General features: G+C 45.2%; 1 protein-coding gene across 1 annotated transcript in view; it reads right to left on the bottom strand.

Annotated features, from left to right (window-relative positions):
- The window catches only part of LGR5 (leucine rich repeat containing G protein-coupled receptor 5), a 1,130,716-nt gene that overhangs the window by 314,489 nt on the left and 803,279 nt on the right, over positions 1–12,948 (bottom strand). Inside the window, exons 10-11 of the mRNA XM_078673922.1 lie at positions 7,378–7,446; positions 7,157–7,228 (exon numbers count right to left, since the gene is read on the bottom strand). Coding sequence (XP_078530048.1) covers positions 7,157–7,228; positions 7,378–7,446 — 141 coding nt within the window. The remainder of the gene's footprint in view (positions 1–7,156; positions 7,229–7,377; positions 7,447–12,948) is intronic.

Below are 12,948 nucleotides of genomic sequence, written 5' to 3'. Positions count from 1 at the left end.
CCAGCCCCTGATAAGGCATACGGAGTTCTCAAAACAAATCAAACCTATGACAACCTGGGAAAATCCCTGCGGCCATTGTTTTGATTTCACCGAGAACTTCAGCAAAAGAATGTGCGAACAAGCCCGTTCGTATGACATCCTTATTGACGTATCCATGTCCATCCTTACGTCAATCTCGACACCTTACAGGTATAAATATTACCGACATTGCCGTAAGCAAACACACGCGGTGGTGACGAGATCGGAGCAGCGAGACGCGCTGAGGAGCCCAGCAGAGAGCGAAGCCCACACGCGCTGCCCCGCCTTCCTGATGCGCTGAGAACGAGACGCTGCTTTTCTCCTGCCGAGAAATCCAGCTCCGGCGCTTCCAAGCAGCCCTCACAGGCAGCTGGAATATCAAGACCAGAGACGAGAGATACCAGCCCTCAACCATTCTAGATCTCAGGTACAGAACTGAACAACCCCTTGCAGAGAATTCTTGAGTCAGTCACTTGGCAAAACAAACTTAACTTAAACTGCTACTTATCTTCTCCCGCCCACGTATTAGGCTTAGGTCAGGTACACTGGGGTAGGCGTGGTTAGAAGCACCAGTTGAGTACGGTTAGTGAAATGTATATATGTATGTATCTATTTTATCAATTTTAACTATCATATGGCTTAGAAACCATATCAATGCTTCTGCAGTATTATTTTATACTTCTGCTTTTATTGTATGCACTTTACTTAACCATAAGTATCGCAATAATATCGATTCATTTCTCTTGTACGAGAAAAGAGACTGATCAATAAATAACATCTTTTATTGAACACGCCCGTCTCTTCCTTTTCTCTACAAACTGGTGAAACTAAGAATGCACGTACTGACTGAGTACAATAAGTTGTCTTTTGTTTTCACACGACTCTAGAGATACACTCTTGATTGGGGGAGAGCAAAGTTGTCATGTTCTATGGTTGTCAGAAACTAAACCCCTTCTTGTCTATCCAGGGAAGTTAAACTCCTCCTTGCCTATTCGAGAAAGTTTCTAGTGAACTCTGAGCTAGCTGGCAAAACCAAAAACTTTAAGTCTAATATCGTCAGTAGAAGACCTAGTTAACCTCTGCCCTAGGTCTATACTATTGAAGATATTATTCCAATGCGCAGAGCCTATTGGGATAATAGGAACTACACTACACCATTGACATTAATCCACATGCATTACAGATGCACCATGAAAGATTCATTACATTAAATTGTTTTAGTGAGGGTGGACAAGGGTGGGTAGAAAGCAAGGGGATAAGTGTTCCTAATCATCCAGGAGTAGTCTGCTTCACACATCAACTCATCTCTAGTTTTCTTAGACAGATGACCCCAGTTGTATTTTTTAAAGTATTGGTTATTAGTTAATGGGGTTATGTTACAGAGAGACAGTTCTGAAGGTACTGGGTGGGGAGTGTGTTGGTAAAGGACTGCTTGTTGTATCCCCTGCCTGGTGTAATATACATTTTTTCACACTGCTTGCTCTTCCTCTCACCACTACACATAACGCCCTGCCAAGACATACCCTAATTTGGACTGGCACCACCACATTCTACGTGCTCAATACCGGCTCAATAATAAGTTCAAAAAAGCTCAATAAAGCAGTGGGGTGTATCATGCTGGTTATACATTTGATGATAGGAGTGTGGCCATACTTTTCCTGAAATATTTCCCTTAGATACATCAACAGATCATGTGGACCCACTTGCGTGTTTTGTAATAATTACTGACTCACTCGAGTGGTAACCCTGTCCAGTCCTCAGCACTTATATTCCCTTGGTGCTTATTGAGGCCACTGGGCAGCCCTGGCTGCCCATCTGGCACAACTGCAACACTAGATACTCTCAGTGATAGTGTAACAGTGGTAGAGTGACGGTCAGGTTGACTTTCCTCTCTTCGTGGGCAGATTCTATGGGGCTGTGTGATGTGCGGAGGTAATTCCACCCCGACAGGAGACAATACACATTGGGCCAGATTTACAACCCTTTTTTCCGGCCGCAAATGGTAGAACCTTCCGTTTGCGACAGCAACAAAGGGTAATAGCAGGTGCAAATGCTATTTTGCGAGTCACTGACTCGCAAAATAGCATACGCGACTCTCCCTATTAGGAAGGGTCGTCCCTTCCTAATAGCGTGTCAATATGTTATGTACTAGTGTTTTGCAACCTCATTTGCAGCTGCAAAACACTTGCAGTTTACCACCTACTTCAAGCAGGTGGTAAACCACTCGCAAAGGGGAAGGGGTACCCAGGGGACCCCAACCCCTTTGTGAGTATATTAGAAAATAGTTTTTAAGAGCAGGCAGTGGTCCCAGACACCACTGCCTCCCCTCAAAAAAATTAAACTGAAAAGTTTCATTTTTCTTTTTTAAATCCATCCCGTTTTCCTTTAAGGAAAACGGGCTGAATTTAAAAAAAAATGCTTTATTTAAAAAGCAGTCCCAGACATGGTGGTCTGCTGAGCTCAGCGTGCCACCATTGCTGGGAGGGCCTGTCATTCGCTATAGACTCGAAAATTGCGAGAGGTTCATTAATATTCATGAGCCGCACAATTTGCTAATCGCAAACAGTGTTAAACACACTGTTGTACATGCAAAATAGCGCCTCACAAATTGCGAGTCGCAAATGACTCGCAATTTGCGATGCGCTATTTTGCAGGTTGTAAATCTGGCCCATTCTTTTTATACTTACATTCCTCCTTCAAAGACCTTGACCATTTCTTCATGCCAGCCAAAAACCTGGTGGGAATTCAGGGGGTGAGTATACTCCCATGCAGTTTGTCTGACTATTTCCCTATGTAACTGCATCTTTGCGGGTGCCTGACAACTAATAAAGGGGGTGGCACCTCAATTCATGTTAGATTAACAATGAGCATGTCTCGAATAGGCTTAGGGAGAAAGTGGCATCATACTCTGAGAATAATGTCGGCTAGGTGGAATCCAAATGTATGGTGTGGGAGGCCACATTAAAGCTCTCATAACTAGGGTGAAAGAACAAAACAAGGGATTAGACACCCTGAGCTTGAACATGGGGCTCGTAATTGAGGGAGGCTCACATCCTTAGATGGTAGTGGCAGTGGAGGAGCTTCATGCCTCTCGCTGAATGCTGTCAGACTCTCATGGCTTACCACTGGGCACAGGATCAACGAATGGGGGGACAAGCCGACAACACAGGATGTGGATTTGTTTGATTCCACAGGTGCACCAGAACAATGGTAACCTAGTTAGAGATCCTGCCTCTATTGCAGAGAAATTTGCAGAGAATTATTCAAATGTATACACAAACCAAGCTCCTCCACTGATTGAACAGTCTACATCCTGATCTACCAGTGTGCACACTGAATACATCCCAGGGAGAGGAGCTAGAAGCACCATTGTTTCTTAAGAGTTAATATCCTCGGCGAACAATGGCATGAAACCAGGTGCTAATGGGTTCCCCATAGATAGAATTTGATAAGCAGTATTCTTCCTTGACACCCACCTTTAAGGCCACCACCGCAGAGCAAATTTCGATCTGCCTTTCCACCAAGCATTTCATGGCAGGGAGACGCTATGAAATGCTTGATGGAAAGGAGCCCCCAACAATGCTACTGATGTGACCCCCCAAGAGTGCATGGTCATGTGAGCACTATGTGGCATGCATGACATGGTGCATTCCACACCGTGCACAGACATGCTGGTGGCACTGTCACGGCAGTTGTATGCTGTTTAGGATCTCCTATGAGCCAAATAAACCCGCCGCCTTGATACTGCAGCACCACCAGCCCAGGATTCAACTTGGAATCCTGCGGGTGGGTTCACAACGGGCTTGGTGGTCTACTTGGGACAGCTGCAGTGGCAGTCCTAAAGGAACGACTGCCAAAGGCTATAGTTTTCATCTCTCGATGTGTATTTTTCTTTTTTTTTTTAATCCACATTACTTTAATCAGTCGAATAATGATGTATTCGACTGATTAACCAACTATTATTTGACCAACTAAGGTAAATCTTTATGAAAATGAAATATATTTAATATTTTATAGTTTTTTTTGGTTTATAAATAACCAAAATTAATTAAATGAAAGAAAAAGGGAAAATAAAACATTTGATAAAAGTTAGTAATCATGCTCTTAGTGTGCACTTCCTCTCTATGGTTCTCTTGGCCAGGAAAGCCGTGACTTCCTAGTGCAGAAAGGACAAATGATCCTCTGTCAGCCGGTTGTGAGATGAAGGCAAGGGGGGTGGATTTGAAGTGAAGGGAGTTGCCACTCCAAATAACCGTGTAAATCCCACCTGTCCGATGTTATGGACTGCCAGTGGTGGAAATAATGGCTGATTCTGCCACCAACTGAACGCCCATGATTTTGGAGGCCGAGATAAGGAGGCTGTGGCTACAGGATGATTGTTGATTGTGGCAGACCTTGACGTACCTGACCCACAGGTTCGGAATGAACTGCGTCCTCGCCCCCCTCCCCCACCTCCACAGTCTGGGATGATGAAGTGGAGCAGTGGCTGGGATAAGGTTGGCGTTCCCTTAAAGTGCTCCAGCATTGAGCCTGCCTTGTCTCCGAAGAAACGGTTCCCATCAAAGGGCATGTCGATGAGGGAAGCCGGGACATTCCCTGAAAAAACAGATGTTCTTAGCCAAGCATGGGGTCTAAGTGGGACCGTCGACGAAACCTCTCTGCCCTGCGAGTCAGTCGTATGCAAACACAACTAATGGTGAACTTTGCTACGTCTCTCCTGTCCTTGAACACTTGGGAGAGAATGGCCCGGGCCTAGTCTGGCACCTGCGGCAGCACTTGCACAACTGTGTCCCACAGAGTATGGGATTAGTAAATGTAAATGTCTAAATGTATTGCGACTTATATAGCGCACGTATCACCCAAAGGCATCAAGGCGCTTGCCTTGGGAACTCGTCCTGGCTTTTCCCTGTGAGATAACCCCTACTGGGTATCCCCAGGGTGAAAGCCAGGCATCCCGCAGCGGGTGGGCCGCCGTAGTGGAGATTAAGCAACTATTGCCCAGAGTTGCAGCGTGGGATCCCATGATTAGAATAGGCACCGAGGCGAGAATTATCGAGTCCGTGGACATTTTTGGGCTAGTGACCCTGCCGCGTCGGGAATTGAACCCTGGTCCCGGGCCAGACCTCTGCATCAGGGTCTGCCGCTCTAATCAGTGAGCCACACTCCTCCACTAGTGGCCCAATAAGCATGCCGTATTCACTAACTGCAAAGCAAGGCTGGTGTAAGAAAACATCTTCTTTCCCAAGCTATCCAGCCTCTTGGATTCCCTGTCTGAGGGTGCGGCAGGGAACCTACCATGGGATGTAGAGGCTTGCATCACCTAGCTCTAAGGGGTGGGGTGTTGGGAGAGGTAGTTCGGGTCCCTAGGTGCGGGCGGTTGACATTTGTACTGTTTACAGGAGCCCCTGTGCTGGGCTTGGACCAGGTTCCCAGTAGGACATCTGTTAGCGCTTCATTAAAAGGGAGCAGGGTTTGGGTTGTAACACTTCCATCAAGATGTTAGTTTTGACTGCCACAGTGGGCATCTTGAGATCCAGGACCTCCGCTTCCCTCTTCACCACCAGGGAATATGATGCTCCGTCCTCCATAGCCACAGTATGGGGTGAAAGCATACCAGTGTCTAGGGATGCATCAAGACCACTGGCATCACCGAGTTCCTGACACACAGTCCGTACCTTCCTGAGCTTCTTAATCATATTCTAAAAGGTCCAGTGATCCCTCCCATTCTTCCCCGAGGCCTAGCCCTTCAGAATAGGGCTCAGGGCACAGACCTAGGATACGAGGGTCATGGTGGCGCCGGAATCGGCGTCAGTCAACTCCATTCCTGCTTCGCTGATATAAATGGGACTGGTGCCAGTGGCGCTGGGAGCATGGGCGTCAGTGCCGGCATCAGGAGAGGTTGCTTTGGCATGACTGAAGATGGTCCAGATCCATGCACGGATCCACAGGGGCCTATTGGAGCTGAGGCAGAAGCCACTGGCGCGGAACCATGTGGGACCCAATGGTGCGCTGGAGGAGTCAGGCGCTCAAATATGCGACACATGGCCTTGTGAAATTATTTTCCCTGAGTGGGGGTCACTCCGGCTGCTGGAAAAGCTGGGAGGCTTGATGTTGGCACTGGCAACTACTTTGAAAACCGTGCCTCGAAAGTCCATGCTCCTTCGTCACGTCAGCTGACGGATGAGGAGAAGTCGGAGAATGCTTTGAATTCTTAGGCTTCTTATCATTATTTCTCTAATATCTCAATGACCTGCAATGGGAGGAAGAGGACTTGGGGCTCCTGGAGCAGTCCCGCGACCTCCCTCTCGATCGGGATCAAGATCTCAGATGATTCGCACGACTCAGCATTGCCTGCTTGGCCGCACGCTGCTTCAGGGACCGCTCCCTCAAAGCCTTTGATGCCATGGTCTGGCAGTCCGAGCATGACTTAGAATTGTGGTCGTGCTCAAGACACCATAGACACACGAGGTGTGGGTCTGAAACTGACATTGCGTAATGACAGACACCACACTGTTTAAACTCTGTCTTTCTAGAAGACATCCTCGACAAAACCATGAGGAAGAATTCCGCAAAAAAAGAGCTCAGTAAAAAGTAACAAAAACCGACAGGGGGATTACTCTTTCTTCGGATCAGCGCTAACAGGTGTGGAAAGAAAACAACTGAGGTCAGCACGCTGCGGGGCGCTTATATAGGTTACGTGGATGTCACTTCTGATGCGAATAACGCGGATGCAGGGAGCCAATCGACGCCACCTATCGGCGTGCAGGGGTACCGGTCACACAAAAATCTTCCTGGTCAAGTTTGACACGTGGGGAATTTAAAGGTAAGGAATCTGTAGCTGGATGTCTTTATCAGATACATTTTGCTTCATGGCTAGGATTTCTACTCTTTTAAAGTCTTCAAACATCTCTGTGATCATGGCAAGATGGAAAGCCGTAAAGACGCTATAATTGGACGATTCAAACATCTGCATTACAGCTAATGGATGCAAAATGTAACCACACTGATTTATCAAACATAATTTCAATTGCTTTGATTATATAAGATGTATTTTATAATTTCATTGCGTTACAATCAAATAGTCTTGTGCATTTCCTAAAATAGCATGCTTTACTTGTTCTTCGTTATTGAAACTTACAGCACTTGTAGATTAGGCAATTGATCACAGACGCTTGTGGGGAGGGACACAATCTGAGCTCCAGTTAATGTTCTGTTTAAAGTAAAACACAAACAGCGTGTTAGCACCTTCAATCTACACACAACAAATACTGATTTTTGAAATGAATGTAACTACTTGATATAATGCATGATTGTTTTTTCCTTTTGTTTTAAAGAAAATTAAAACGATTGAACACTTACAGACTTTCAAGACGTGTAGTACCATTCAAATCAGGAAACTCATTTATTTGTGAAGCGCCATTTAAAGTCCTATAGAATGATAAATGTGAAAAGTCAGGCACACAACAGTTAAAGGGTATTTGACACACAATTGGCAGACAATTTGCATTCACCATAACATTTTCAGAGTGTATACTATTTATTACCATACAAATATTGTGTGCCATTATGGACTCCACAATAATATTCAACAGTATTCTTTGATGGTATTAAAATTTTAGGTTTATGTATTATTTATTTGTAGAATTATAGATAGGTAACAGTGAATTTCAGGGAAGTTTATCTCTGAGGGGATCTGAGCGATATCAAATAGGCAAGGGCAAAAACATCCCTGTAATTCACTGTTTACCCATCTATAATTTTATGTTCTGTATGGACCCCAGGATTATCTGCTAACAGTTTCAACAGCTAAGCAGGAGCAGCAATGTAATGGGAGATCCACACGTAACATGGCCTGACACAAATTTGAAAAACAAAATACCTTTCCTGCCATCCTTAACCAACCCCGTAGAATCTATTTTTCTCCTTTCAGGCAAAACAGACAAGAAGCGCAGATCAGATAGGCTTTCTGAGAGACCTGTCAACCTGGCCTGGAAGACCTTTATGACATAGCAACCTTAGGCAATGAGTTTTGTGATCAACTGGTGCTACATTATAGCCGTGTGTTACCAGATTTAGAATCTGGTGTAAATGATAGGCATGGTTTCCATGGGAAGCCTCCAACAAAGGAATAAACTCAGTGTAGAGCGTCAAAATTCATATTAAACTTCATACACGTGGGGCGAAGAGGTGCAGCACCATCATAAGTAAAAACTCTACAATGGATTGCCCCAAAAAATATTTTTAGAGTCCTATAAACTCTAAGAAAAATAAAGAGACATGGCACATTGGTGATCCACCACAGATCCATATCAAAAGAAGAAGTGACAAAAGAAATCTGTGAACTCAACAACATTTACCACACAGAGGAGCCTGATCCCCATGTCTGCTACCGCGAGTGTCCCTAGGATACATCGGTCGCAAGGACTCGGGTCTTATGCATCCATCCTAGCTTCACATTTGCCCTAGCACTAGAGATCGCCCTGAGGTCAAGATCGTCTTTGCTGCCTGTACACGCATACAGCAGTGTTTCTTTTGCTTTTTTTTCATCCTAGAGATTTAGAAGATAGTCAAGTGTTGCAGAGAGCTGTAGGTTATCCAGATCTATCTAGATCATCAGAAGGGACTTTTCTTTCCAAGAGTTTCTGGGCTGAGATTGAAGAAAAGGAGCAATCTATTCTTACCAAGAAAAAACGTACTTCTGTTTAGTTATACATTGGGGTGCTCTGGTGACCTCAGGAATAATATCACTATTCTTGTTGCAGAATCAGTATACTCTAAACCGCTCGTAGGGATCCTGAAGATATATTGAACCAGATGGGACTCACCTTCACCATTCACCCTTCTCAAAAGCACCAGTACATACTCTATATCTTGCTGTAGACTACCGATAAGCACTGTGAATGGAACCCCCATAACTCTCATAGGAGCACACGTCTTAAATTGCATGGTACTTACAATTGTACATCCATCATCATGGAACTCTTAAATGCATACTCTCTGGGGCTCACTCTGCTTCTACTAGATATCACTCTAATATCCCAGGTCAGATTTGCAACTTCTTATATACTTGTATCACCCCATGATTCTTCCAATAAAACAAATGAGCTTCACCTCAGCAGCTTGATTGCTTGTTTAATGGTAACATTTTCTGTTTATTTATCCGTTTATAAGCACTGATTGCCTGAAGCAGTGTACTCTCAACTGAAGTCAAGAGTGGGGAATACATTTGGTAGGGAATCTGCCCTCTGGAATAGGGCTTAACAAATTCCTCAGTGTTAGCCTTTGATTTTCCCCATCAATGCTTGGAGTCTGCAAGGCTGGAGTGTTCATTTGTTGCAGGACTGGAATATTGGCCCCTTCTATGGCTGGGATCTACTTGCCTTCTTTCTCTGAAGGGCAATCCCAGGCCAAAATCCTCAAAAGGGATAGCAATCAGGCTCCTTGCACCTTCACCTGATGGATCCACAGCTTTAATTGTTCAAGTTCCATAGTAGGGCATGTGTGCAGGGGCCAAAAACTGGACCCATTCCACATGCCAAGAATTGTCATGAAATTAAACAACTATTACATTGACTTGACGTGTTCACAGTTTGGCCCATTCCTCCTCTGTTACAAATGTCATTTTTGTGGGGCATCCATTTTATAGGGGAAATATGCATTTTGGGTGAAATAAATGTAGGCAAATCAAATGCAAAACACCTCCATGAATGCCACAAGACTTCAGTCTTTTGGGTCTGGTAGATTTTGTTCGGTGCACGAGACTTTGGAACCAAAAATCTATAGCCATGAAGCTATGCATATTTATGTAAAGAAAGTGCTTGCCTCTAAAATCCAGTATGTACACTCATGCTCTCGGCTCCTTGTCTACTTCTGGAAACTGTGTCAGTATGAATACGCTGTATCCCTAACTTTTACAGTTAACTGGTGCACCCAGAGTAGGGTGGATCAATTTTATGAGGCAATGTGTCCCAGAGACAAGGTACAAACAGCATTTCAAAATACAGTCAAATGAAGAAAAGACTGACTCAAAAATTGATTTCTAGAGCGGAATTTAGAAAAACCACGAATGTTTATTACAAATTCAAAAGTAGTACAATACAGAAATTGTGTAAAGTGAAGATGTAGGAAATATAATTTAAATGCATAAAATCATTGCCATGCCGACTCTCAATAACAAGAACAATGCAGAGTAACAGCAAAACCATTGATGGACTAATGGCCTGATTTAGATCTTGGCGGATGGGTTACTCAGTCACAAAGGTGGCGGATATCCCATCTGGCGAAATATAAATCCCCCAGGATATAATTGGATTTTTATTTCAGCGAACGGGATATCCGTCACCATTGCGACAGAGTAACCTGCCCGCTAAGATCAAATCAGGCCCCAAGTCTCAAATGTAAATTAAATTCAATAAGAAATCGGGGAGCATGGATTACCATTAGAACTGAAAAGTCACTGTAGTGTGAGCAATGAAATAAATTTTGAACGAATCAAATTCCAGAATTTGAAAACGTCACATAATCCTACCACCTTAGCACTAACCCACTACGTGACTATTGATTTACAAGATTCCCAGAGGCTAAAGTAGATAATACTAATGCGCTCTTTTGTGGTAGTGTGGGCGAGCAGTTAAGCATATCAGAGGGCAGTGCTAAGCATTTGTGGTACACACAGTGGCAATAAATGAGCCACACCCTCGCTGAATAAATCTGAGACCAATTAATAAAAATAATACTTGGTTATATTTATTTTTGTAGACCCACAGAACTTTGTCTCAGTTTTGCAATAGAAATACTTTTCAATATCAAAAGTAGACACAGTGCAGTTCTCAGACTTTGTAATGCTAACCTATGGGAGGAAGAAAACATTCAGCATACAGAGAGGTATTATCGACTTACAAAACCAGTCTTCAGGAGTTAAGATCAGTTTTGGGTAAGGTTCAGTTCAGTACACCACCAGCAGCTCAGGGGAGGCCAGATGCATAGTGAAAATATATTGTTGGGTCCCCAAATACAACTCAATGCAAAATGGGGAAATCGGACAGATGCATCAGCTTTGGGGCCAGTCTCTGGGAGTTGAAGCAAGCACTGGGCAGGGTCCAAAGCAGCACTAACAGTACACCACCAGCGTTAGGGGGACGGCCAGGTGCAGGGTGCCAACACAGCGTTGGGGGCCCATTATTAGGCAATGGAGCAAGGCCAAATTCGAAAAAGACTGCAGGCTCAGGCCAGGAGGCCAGTCGAAGGAAACCAACATCTGGAGAAGTAAGTAGCGATGCTCGGGGATGTAGGGGCACTTTTCGTCCCCTTCACCAAGGCCCAAGGAGAATGGTGATTGGGTGTCCTTGTAGAGGCTGCAGGCGACGTCAAGGAGTCCAGGAGGGGTCAACGCTTTATGGACTTGGGCTCTGGGGCGCAAGGGAAACTTGCTGGAACACGTGGACCACTAGGACTCCGGCCAGATGTGTCGGGTGCAGAGGTGGAATCGGAAGTAGGGTTTTGCGGTTATTCAGGTCACAGAGGCCTTGCTTGAAGCGTGTTGCTGGTTAACAGATCCGCTGTTCTCAGGAGATCTTGATCTTTGTGGAAGGCAGGCAGTCCACCCAGGGTTTTGGAGGTCACTGGGCTGCAGAACGAGTTGTGCAGGATCGTCGAAAGGCTGCAGACAGGCTGGTAGGGCTGGGCCAAGTCAGTAGTTCTTTACAGTCTTCTCTGCTTTTGTAGTTCTGTGGTGTCCGGCTTTTCTTAGGTCATCAGGAACTGAAGTTCAGGGTCCGGGGATGCCACTTAAATACTAGATTTAGGGCCTTACAAGAGAGTGACTGGCAGGAGCCAATGGGACCCTTGCCTGGCGTGTCTACACTCTCTATTATGCCTACCTCCTATGAGAAGGGGACATAGCCCTAACCCGGATTGGAATGGTCCCACCATCTTCAAGATGGTAGGCACTGAAAAGTGTACTTTGCCTTGCCTTCAGCGACCGGAGGGGTGGAGTTGGCCAAGGGGGGCACACCTCCTATTCTTGCTAAGATTTCCCACCTGTCTTCCCGCCAAAAGGGGGTGAGGACAGGAAGGGGCCTGCTCTTTCTAATGGGAGAGGCTGTGGTCACATTACAAAGGCGGCAAGACGTTTGAAGCACCCCACAACAGATGGCTCTTCCTGACCAGGGGTTGCTATGAACACCTCCACTCGGGACAGGTATATTTCTCGACCTCTGAGTGCGAATATGCTCACGCCATGAGGTCAGAACACTGTCTGGTGGTAGCAAGCTGGCTTGTCCAGTTGGTGACCACACAAAGGGTTAGTAGATTTCAGGAGGCCCCACTAATGGATGCTCTGCGCAGGGTTATTATGACGAGATGTTTAGTACCAAACACTACATACTTCAGTGAAGTCATCATGAAGCTGGGAAACTTATAATGATGAGTGTATAGCCCTTACACTTACAATATTCAGGAATCAACATGGATATTGCAGGGGCATATCTGCTCAAGCAGATGCTGTGTCTGTAGGCATGGCACACAGGGATGCGTGGCATGTTGACTCTTCAGTTTTGTCTTTACAAAGGTACACAGTTTGTAGTTGCGAGTGCAGGGCCTTGGTGAGGGGACCCTAGGGTGGCACAATTGGTGCGGCTACCTTTAAGGTACCTCTTTAGTACCAATGCTCTAGGTACCAGGGTTACCATTTACAAGGGACTATCAATGGCTACTGAAGTAGTGCCAATTGGGGAAAAAAGGTACAGTTTAGGGAAGGAGCTCTGGCATAGGGGACCTGATTGGCAGGGACCCTGTGCACCTCCATTCAAAATTACATTATTTTCCAGGCAAAAAGTGGGGGCTAACCATGTCCAATGTATGCACTTTCCTAGATGACACCCCCACCCAAAGAATAGTTCTACATATGTTAACAAGTATCTCTGCTTAAGC

This window comes from Lissotriton helveticus, chromosome 1_1 (genome assembly GCF_964261635.1).
Source record: "Lissotriton helveticus chromosome 1_1, aLisHel1.1, whole genome shotgun sequence".
Classification (NCBI taxonomy): Eukaryota; Metazoa; Chordata; class Amphibia; order Caudata; family Salamandridae; genus Lissotriton; species Lissotriton helveticus.
The sequence above is the reverse complement of the archived record's forward strand: the minus strand, read 5'-3'. Positions and strand labels throughout refer to the sequence as shown.